At 35.1% G+C, this 10627-nt stretch overlaps 1 protein-coding gene across 1 annotated transcript; it reads left to right on the top strand.

Moving 5' to 3' along the window:
* The first annotated feature begins 508 nt into the window (after positions 1-508).
* LOC148600352 (uncharacterized) lies at positions 509-9275 on the top strand. The gene is made up of 2 exons (XM_088558841.1): positions 509-677; positions 5835-9275. The coding sequence occupies exons 1-2, from the start codon at positions 610-612 to the stop codon at positions 8512-8514; spliced, it is 2748 nt and encodes a 915-aa protein (XP_088414967.1). The 5' UTR covers positions 509-609; the 3' UTR covers positions 8515-9275.
* Positions 9276-10627: the final 1352 nt, after the last annotated feature.

The following is a 10627-nucleotide window of genomic DNA, read 5'->3' on the forward strand; positions in this document are numbered from 1 at the left end:
GTTCAATATCTTGAATGAACCACTCTATGAAAGATAAATATTTGTACCCAATTTTTCTTCCGCCATCTTGAGATGACCGTAACAGCTTTACCTTAGTGCATGTGTCATATAATGACCCATCAAAAGCGACGTAATGAAAAAAATTGTGAACTGTCAATAAACAAGGAAGTAACCTTTCGATTTCACTAGATTTGTTCAATTTTTAGCTTCTAATGTCTTGAGTTACTGGACTTATACTTCTTAAAAAGGGTGGAAATTGCTAGAATATTGTTTAATTTTTCGTTTTGGTATGCTTATATATAAAATAAGATCAAAACACAATGACATGTATACAAGTCAAATGATAATTAACTGTATATTTTTCAGTTGTACGCTGCTAAATTGGGCAACGATTTGAAATTTGAGTACAAAAAGTTTTCCTATAATTACTTAAATGCCACCCGCAATCAATCGGAAACCGATCGATGCAAATCTATTTATGGTCTTATGGTAATATACTACAGTAACTATGGTTGTAAATAAATAAACATGGGAAAATATTTTACCAGTCAGATGGATTCTTGATTTAGAGCTGACTGTTGCATTTTAGGGGCGTGTGCAATAAACGAGATGGTGTTGAAAAAGACGAAAGATGTTTTTACTAACACTGGCAATACACAAAGAACTAAAAATACTAAGTGAGTATTTATAGGATTTATTGTGTAAGTTATTTGCAAGCTTGCCGACCGGTGTTACGCTTGTCGGCTAGTGTTACATGTATATACAAGGCCTCTCTGTGTCTAGCAATAGCCTTTCACGCGTCATGGTTACTAGTATATTACCTCAAAGTTAAGTCTTCGCTTGCAGATCCTTCAATATAAGGTAGAACAGATGGTTCAATGTGTCAACCGGGACTCGCTCCAACCATCAAGTATGCAGTCCGACTAGTACACAACACGAATTTTATACTTAGTAACGTACGTTACTAGTTCGCCTGCATATTTGTTTATTTGGGGTTAGAACTGACGTCTTCTGCCTGACGTGGGCAATCCTCTAGAAAAACAGAGTATCCATTTTTTTTAATGAATTATTTTCCGAATTAAGGTCCGTGTTTTTGGAGCCCGTACTGCTTATTTGTTTTTGATTTTCTGTATGATTGTGTGGATCGTTTCTGTCAAACTACTGTGTTGGTGTATAGGCTAAAAACCACTAATTCCACTTCCCATAGGCTTCTATGCTAATTTCACAATATTCAATGGCTTCTCTGGACTTTACCTTAACTTTAACCTGCAGAGGACTATATATCAGCATGATTCTACATATGTCAGCTCACAATCCTCAGAATGGCATGTGGGGTTAGCAGACTTGCAGTGCAGTACTGGTCACCGGAAGTGAAGGGTCTATAAATAGCATGGGAAATCCCAGTGTTTTCACAAGATAGGGGTATATTTAAAAATCATTATGGGGATTAGGCGTCACATCACAAGAAGCAAAATGCACCTATAAAATGTACAGAAATGTTTTTCCTTTCAGAAACTGTTTAAATTTTTTAAATAAGATGAGAACTTTTTTCACAGCACTATGAGGAACAGGGGTAATTTCTGCGTAGGACTATTTTTGCGTACGTTCCAAATGCTCATTGGTTGAATTGGTGGTCTGTAACCTATATGGAGTTTTTGGAAGATTCAATGAGAGCGCACTTTCGTTTAAGAAATTCTAAGTTCCGCCAGGCTTGGATATCATTTCTTTAAAATTGCTTAATCTAATATGCTAATTGTGGCGTACTAAGCGAATTAAATAACATTGTTACGATATCATCTATTGTTTATTCCCCATGACTATGATTTAGGCCATATTTGTTGTATTTAATTCTGTAACTCCAAATCCAAACAAAACTGATTTCACACATCCAGCACAAATGAATATTACATGTTACTGATCATGCAATAATGCACATGTATGTAACGAGTATTTAATGATTTATTAAAAATGCATGTATACAACAAGCATCGTAAGATTCACTAAAATTTTGGGATTCACATCTTTGTACATGCATGTATAGATTGAAAGCCTGCAAATAAACATAAATAACCACAAAGACAAAATGTATCCGTTTTTTTTTTCTTCCCTTTTTTCATTTCTTTTTTTTCTTTTTTATAAGGGGCGGGCGTTCTTTTTCTAGGGGAGGTGTGGTTTGGTAACTCTTTTGTTAATGTATTCATATGCAATACATTCATTGTACATTTTATATTTCAGTATTTCCTGCTTGCTTAGTTATTAGTTTGTCGTCGTTATTGGTAACACGCCAAACAAATATCTACTTTGCTTTCTGTAATTTTTTCAGTGTCAAAATGGCTCTCTGTGAATACCACACTAATATTATTACTCAGTTTTGAAATATTTAATTGCATTTACTAAAATAAAACTAGAGGATTAGATGTTAGATTTAAAATCTGCTCTACTTCTTTATACTTAAAACCTTGGTCAAAATATATGTACATGTATCATTCGTCATAAACTGACTGTGGCATTACATTTAGGTAAGAATAGATGTAAGAATTCGAAATGTCGATAATACTTTGATACATGTACGTGTAATAATTTCATGTTATTTCCGGTCCCGTCAGTTGAAAAAGAGTGTTATCTTTTAGATGGAAGCATTTTGAATAGTTTCCATTCAAAATAATATTGTACAAAAGAAATCTTGTATCACATATTTGTACCTTTTAAATAAATCTGACTTTTAAGTTATGGATATTTCGTGTTACGGTGCTGTTCTGACGTCTCTATGTTAACTGAACACTGACAACCCTGAAACCGGTTTAAACCATACAACCTTTCTAGTCTCTATGTTAACCGAACACTGATAACATTGAAACCGGTTTGAACCATACAACCTCTGACGTCTCTATGTTAACTGAACACTGACAACCCTGACACCGGTCAAACCATACAACCTCTGATGTCTCTATGTTAACTGAACACTGACAACCGTGAAACCGGTTTAAACCATACAACCTCTGAAGTCTCTATTTAACTGAACACTGACAACCCTGACACCGGTCAAACCATACAACCTCTGATGTCTCTATGTTAACTGAACACTGACAACCGTGAAACCGGTTTAAACCATACAACCTCTGAAGTCTCTATTTAACTGAACACTGACAACCCTGAAACCGGTTTAAACCATACAACCTCAGAAGTCTCTACGTTAACTGAACACTGACAACCCTGAAACCGGTTTAAACCAGACACAACCTCTAAAGTCTCTAGTTAACTGAAAACTGTTAACCTTGAAACCGGTTTAAACCATACAGCCTTTGACGTTTCTATGTGAACTGAACACTGACAACCCTGACACCGGTCAAACCATGCAACCTCTGAAGTCTCTATCTTAACTGAACACTGACAACTTTGAACCAGTTTAAACCATACAACCTCTGAAGTCTCTAGTTAACTGAACACTGACAACCCTGAAACCGGTTTAAACCATACAACCTCAGAAGTCTCTACGTTAACTGAACACTGACAACCCTGAAACCGGTTTAAACCAGACACAACCTCTGAAGTCTCTAGTTAACTGAACACTGATAACCTTGAAACCGGTTTAAACCATACAACCTTTGACGTTTCTATGTGAACTGAACACTGACAACATTGACACCGGTCAAACCATGCAACCTCTGAAGTCTCTAATTAACTGAACACTGACAACATTAAAACCAGTTTAAACTGACTACTGACAACCCTGAAACCAGTTTAAACCATACTACATATGAAGTCTCTATGTTAACTGAACAGTGACGACCTTGAAACCAGTTTAAACCATACAGCCTCTAACGTTTTTATGTTAACTGAACACTGACAACCTTGAAACCAGTTTAAACCATACAGCCTCTAACGTTTTTATGTTAACTGAACATTGAAAACCTTGAAACCAGTTTAAACCATACAGCCTCTAACGTTTTTATATTAACTGAACACTGACAACTTTGAAACCGGTTTAAACCATACCTCTGATGTTTCTGTGTTTACCGAACACGTGACATCGTGAGTTTTGAAGATAATCTGTTAAGATATGTTTCACTATATTTCTTGTATGGAGTCATGTATAATGGAAGATGGATTGTATAATGAAAGGTGGGTTGTATAATGGAAGGTGGATTGTATACTGGAAGATGGATTGTATAATGGAAGGTGGATTGTATAATGGAAGGTGGATTGTATAATGGATTCGGATTCCAATAAGGTTGGATCAATTAATTAACGTTTTGAGATCGATGATAAAAGAAAACTATTGACCAAACTTTACAATAAACGTAATGACTTTTCATTCAGAATTGTCAACTTTCCTTTCATCTGTGGCAACATCTCTTCAGCATCTGCGTATGGAGTTTTTATATCACAACTCGTACGTTATGCCAGAGCTTGCCGTAACTACGTAGACTTTATGGCGCTAATCTTCTTACAATTAGACTTCTGGAACAGGGTTATGGTACTACAAGATTGAAGTCATCACTCCAGAAGTTTTACGGTCGTCATCATGAACTCGTTGGTCGTTACGGTGTTTCCTTCTGCACCATAGAAACTGATTTGTTCAACGTATCATAGTTTTCCTCTTTCGTCTATCCCGGACTTGATTTTATGAGCAACTCGGCGGGTATTTCTAAAAAAAAACTACCAGTGCACCTGGTCCATGCACAGTTTTTTTTTTTTTTGCAATGTATGTACAATTTTAGTTACTTTATATTCTTTGTCGTGATTGTCTATTTTCCGTGTCTGGTTTTCGTCCTGGATTATATTCTTTTGATTTTCTCTAGAATCTTGGTTCCCTTGATCATTACTCTTTAATAACAGTCTTGAGGGAAATTGATCTGGAGCGAGTCTCATTTAGATTGTTGTATACTCAGGAATATTGCAAAATGCGGAAGATTCAAAATTTGAATGATCAAAACTCACATTGTTGATTTTTTAAAATACCTGATTCGGTATTTTTCTTTAAATGGTAACAATAAAAATCGCTTTTCGCGCAAATTAATGCACACAATAATTTCTTAATCATACCCCCAACTAGGCTTTGGAATTAACATTATTTAAGTACAAATAAAAAAGTGAAACCTGACGTTATGAGGATAAAAAAAAAAACAAGCCTTAAAAAATCTAAGACATCATTAAAATCACTAAAAATTAAATATTTGCACTACACTTATTTGAGTATTACTAGATCGTGTAGTCCTCAATCTGTTTATCTTTTAAACTGAGTTAAATATCCCGACCAAATATTTGTGTTCGGTATTTAGTGTGTCCTGACTTTCTGAACTCGTAGTAAAGGATTGAACTACAGTATACCAGATAGAGGGTGAAAACCACTACAAGTGACATGCCACATAACCTTTGACGAACATTGCAACTGAAATTAATGATGCCCCAATTCCACAAATAATGTCATTGAAGATTTCATTTTCTACATACATGAAATATTAACCTTATGAGAAGTAGCATTTTCAACTAAGAAAGTGTCGTGCAAAATACAGCTTGTAAATTTAGACACCATGTGTTCGCAACAGTGGGGGAAGAGAGGGGGTAACCGTGTATTTTTAAGATATAATTCATAGGGGTAAGGTTTTGTACTCATGGGCTGGTTCTTGTGTAAATTAGTACAACGCCATACCTAACATGAGTTATTAAGACACAAAGACTATTTACTATCTTCCAATTCAGTAAAATTCAGGGTCCTGACATACACATGTACATTGACCCCTATCCCCTGACCAAAAACTTGATGTGTACATTAACCAAGTTTGTGCCATGAGAAACAATATTTTACCCAATATGTTTTCCTTTACTTTCAGATTTTACCGCAATATTGTCCGACAAGGCATAATTTTAAGGGAATCTGGTATAACGACTAGGTCAAACAGTAACCATTGTCGGGACAGGACAGTGCACAAAGTTGACTTAAATGATGCGGATCGTCCTTCAAAATGCAATCAAGGTCAGAGAAAAGCTTACAAAGAGTGTTTACCCGACCCAGACCTCACGTGCTGTGCGAGTTGTGATATTCTAGACGACGCTAACATCTTGGATAATATTCCATATTCCATAAACAAAAAAGGAAGGTGGCATCTTGAAAGTAAGATTAAAAATGTCATTTTCAACGAGAGAACCTGCTCGACAGTTCTGACTGAAACATGTACAATCTTTAAGTCAAGTCGTACTGAGTGTTTTCTTGCATCAAATAGTATTGGCGAGGTATTCGATTGGACCTGCATGGCCCGTTTAGTCAACGAGGAGTCGATTTTGGAAGATTTTCTGAAACAAGAGCAACGGGTAGAAACTAAAATTCGTATTTTTAAGCCATATGAAGACGGAAGTTGCAGTGGAAGCATTTGTTCTAACCATAAAATTACTGGGTTCGATGCAGTAAAAAGACCTAAACTTAGAAAATACTGCAAAGGCCGTGTGCACAGGAAAAGTGATGCTCTTGCATTGCGTGACGAGTTTTACATGCTCAAGGGCTTGTTTTCTAGCTGTGTTCTGTTGGCTCATGGTAGAAAAGAACACGTGACTGTACAGCCAGACAGGGTCAAATTAGGTTTTAATTTCGTTGGCAATTTTGGTAAAGGTAATAAACCAAGGACAAAATCTAAACGAAAGAAAAGTAAACAAAATAAGAATGAACAAAGTTCAGGTGATAATTCTATAGAAAACGACTTAGAAAATCGAATGGACCCGGTTACTGTATTGATACCATGTCAGGACGTACTTCCAGCTAGTTTAATTCAAAATTATGGCGACGATTATGTTGAATGCCCTTGTTATCCACGACGTTTTATAATCAACGTCACCGAAAGGCTTGAATATCACATGCTTACATCTGGATGCTGGAAAGGCAAGGATATAAACAAACTTAACATTAACTCATGTATAACATTTTCAGAATGTATTGACTCTCATTTTGTTTCTAAGGTCGAAGGCTTCTCCAAGTTTAGAGTTAACTTCAATATTCAAACACAAAATAATGTTGTAAGAATTTTGACGTTATCTGACAAATTTCATGGTGGTATTTCTGATATAATCCAAAAGACATTATATTATATCAATATGATATCTGAATCTGAAATGACAACAGCCACCTTAAGCCGAAGCGAAAAAAATAAGATGGACCAACCTTTCAAGATACTTAATATGTTCCTGAAGGTCGACGTTAAATACGACACATTCTCTATCAAATCTCTTTTTCTTGATTTGTTTACAAGTGACAGATGCAGAACTGCTAATCGTTCAAAGGTCTCGTCGTTACAACCAAAAAGTGTTTTTGACCTTAAGACATGCGCAATATGTTTTAACGATTATGCTGATAGCAAAAATAAACTGCTGATGATGACTTCATGTAACCATACCTTCTGCGAATGCTGTTGGTTACGTTACATAAACTGCCGATTAAACACTGCTTTTGTTAATATAAAGTGCCCGGAATACAATTGTTCTTTCGTCATTCCGGATACTTTACTCCTGACGTTCATTTCCGTGTCAAGAGTTGTCGAACTTCGAAAGCGACGTCAAGAACTAGCATTACTTTCTTCAGGGCTAATGAAATGGTGTCCTAATCGAAAATGCAGCCATGCTCTCAGGGTGACCAATTCACTGGAAGCTACAAGTATTTCCTGTATATGTGGCATCACTTTTTGCTTTAATTGTTTGACGAACGCCCATTGGCCGTTATCGTGTGACTACACGTCTGTTTATCGAGAACAGTTAAAAGGAAGTAAAGTTGGAAAGTATAAGCAACTACATGTAATTGACAAAAATGGTGCTATTGTACTTTGTCCTAGTTGTTCAATTCCGATAGAGAGGGTCGGAACTGGCATTTTTATGACATGTATTTGTGGAGAGCAATTCTGTTGGGGTTGTCTGAAAGTTTATCCAAAACACGAAGTTATCAAGACATGTTTCATGTCCTACTCAAGGAATAATGACAACAAAAAAGTAGAAACCAAAGAACAAATGAACAAAAGGAACAAGAAAGATCATTCCCAATATTTCACGATGGCGCTTTCACACAGAATGTTGTCAAAAAATCAAAACACTTTCAATAAGCTTAAGAATGCGGTAACGAGAATTCTTCTACAATGTAAGAATATGCCTTTGAAACGATGCCCGTCATTTCTAACGATAATTGTTAGATTTGACGACTCGGAACGAAAGGGATCAAATCACTTAGCAGTGAAAGACCGGATATCCGGTGCATTATGGGAACTTCTGACTGTTTACAAAGATTTTCATTACATCGCTGAATATGCTCTGATATTAATGGATGAACTGAAAGAAAAGCATTATGAAAAATCGACAATTCATTTACCTGGTCATATTAACCAACTAAATCTCTATGCTGAAAATATAGCATCTTTAGTTAAATCTTCTGATTATCTATCAGACTATCGGCTTCTTATCGAGACATTATTAGCGTTGGAAAAACAATGCCAAAGCCAAATGAAGCAATTCATTTCGGTTATTAGAAAATTAAAATGAGACACTTTCGGCAATGTTTTTTAAATTTATACAACTAAAGGTGAAATCGTGTTTTGGAAGGTACGAGACTGTCATCAAAGCTTTCAAAAAAAAAAACTAACATTCGAATTCAATATGTTTACCGCCTCGGCGGTTTGTGGTAGCATGTTCGTGTCGAGTGGGCGAGATCCCGGGTTCGATTCCTGGCAAAGTCGTGCATGTTTGTACAGAAGACTTTAAAATTGGTAGTTTCTTCCACTGTATACAACTCTCATAAGCACGTAGACGTAGTAGTGACGACTGTTTGAAGTAAGAAACGTTTCAGAGTTGGTTGCATGCCAGTATGCTCTGTGAATCCGACTCAGGATGTCGGACTATTACAATGCTGAGATTGATAACACGTTCTCGTCCTGCATGATATATATACAATAGTACGTCAAACTAAAATCAATCAATCAACCAAAGCGAAGGATGTACCATGTGTGAATACGTATTTTGCACTATCAATACAATAAAAAAAAACACCCTTCCTCTGTTAAAGAATACCTAGAGATTATGAAGTTGTATTGATTGATTTATTCATTTATTGATCGATTGATTGATTTTGGTTTAACGTCATATGGAGATGATTCATACATTTCAAGACGAGTACGGTTGACCAATCAAACAGACCCTACTTCGTCCTGTTCTACAGAAGAAAATTCTTGGGCGGAACATTTTTAAGAAAAAAGTACAAACAGTAAAACATAAGTACATGTTTGATCATTTATTGTGATGTATATTAAATGGACACATTTAAGACTAAAAACGGATTACAACACTAATAAATGATGATGTGAAATAAACAATGAAAATATGAAATTGGATCATAATAAAATTACTTCTACAATACACATATATATGCATCCTAAGCACTTAGCAGTTTCGCAAAAGAACTCCAGACACGCAGATCCCCTTTATACGTCCATTCAAAAACAAAAACTCCAAAATAATAAAGTATTGAAGATAGCTTCTCTCTGCTCATACACCATCACTGTAAAAAATATTTCAATTCATCAATGCAACGAATGGACGGTCAGTCGAACAGCGGTATTTAGTTCAACGTTCGTTAGAAAACAAAAAAAACACGAATAAAATTGACTGAATCTGTAAAATCTGACAACTGCGTAAATTAGATATCCTGTGTAATCCGAGAACAAAGTGTTACGTACCCCATGTAATCTGACAGCCGAGTTTTTGAAATCCTGTATGATACAACACTTAAAGTAGCCCTCCAGTTAAAAATCATGCAAAATGAGATATATGGTTGGAAAGCCTACATATTTTTATTTTTTGATGTTTAAAATGTATAAGTAAAAAAAATTAATAGGTGGCTTTTTATATAACCCTTGTTCTTAGGAGATAAAAATTGTATAGAATGTACTGCATGTAGAATTCCAAATTAAGGGAGATAACTGTATTAATGACACTAAAATACTACAAAAATTATTAGATTTTCACAGTGGATTATCTCCTAAGAGCAGACATATTGGAATGAATAATTATACATTTCGTAATAAAGACCTATAACTTAACAGCAAAATAAAAATATATAGCCTATTTTTGGGGTGTATCACATATTACAGACTTTGCATGATTCTTACAAAAAGAGCTACTTAAAATATTAAACAGTTCTGTAAAATTTTATACTTAAATCATAAGCTTGCATATTTGAACATCATATTTAGTTGTTTTAAACAAATGTGAAACATCAAAATCTAGTTTTCTGTCAACCAAAAGATTTTTTTTTACTATTTTTATTGATTTTATATTGTTATAATGAGAGGTCCCGAGTCCGATTCCTACAGCTACAATAAATTAATGTACCACCTGTTAACTCTTTAAAATACTACGAGTTAAAGTCGAAATATTATTAGTGTGTGGAAAACAATGCCTTAATTTTAATTTTTAGACGAATTTCTATACATTTAAGATCACTTATTATTCTTAAAAGTAACTAAGGATATACGATATCTTTTTTTAAATCCGACTGAAGTCTTCAAAGTCGCTAATCGTCAAATAATATTCTATACCACTGCATTATTTTAGCCTGCTTTCAACAATCGAAAAGGCACGAATGCAATATGCTCTAAAA

The sequence above is a fragment of the Perna viridis genome, chromosome 13 (assembly GCF_037379345.1).
Source record: "Perna viridis isolate PV_CMFRI_1.1 ecotype Kerala chromosome 13, ASM3737934v1, whole genome shotgun sequence".
Taxonomy (NCBI): Eukaryota; Metazoa; Mollusca; class Bivalvia; order Mytilida; family Mytilidae; genus Perna; species Perna viridis.

What these genes read in the sequence shown, in the direction of transcription:
- LOC148600352 (XM_088558841.1), top strand. Translation starts at nt 610, where the DNA reads ATGGTGTTGAAAAAGACGAAAGATGTTTTTACTAACACTGGCAATACA. An exon ending in CAAAGAACTAAAAATACTAA is followed by an intron (nt 678 to 5,834) that starts GTGAGTATTTAT and finishes CTTTACTTTCAG; the next exon opens with ATTTTACCGCAATATTGTCC.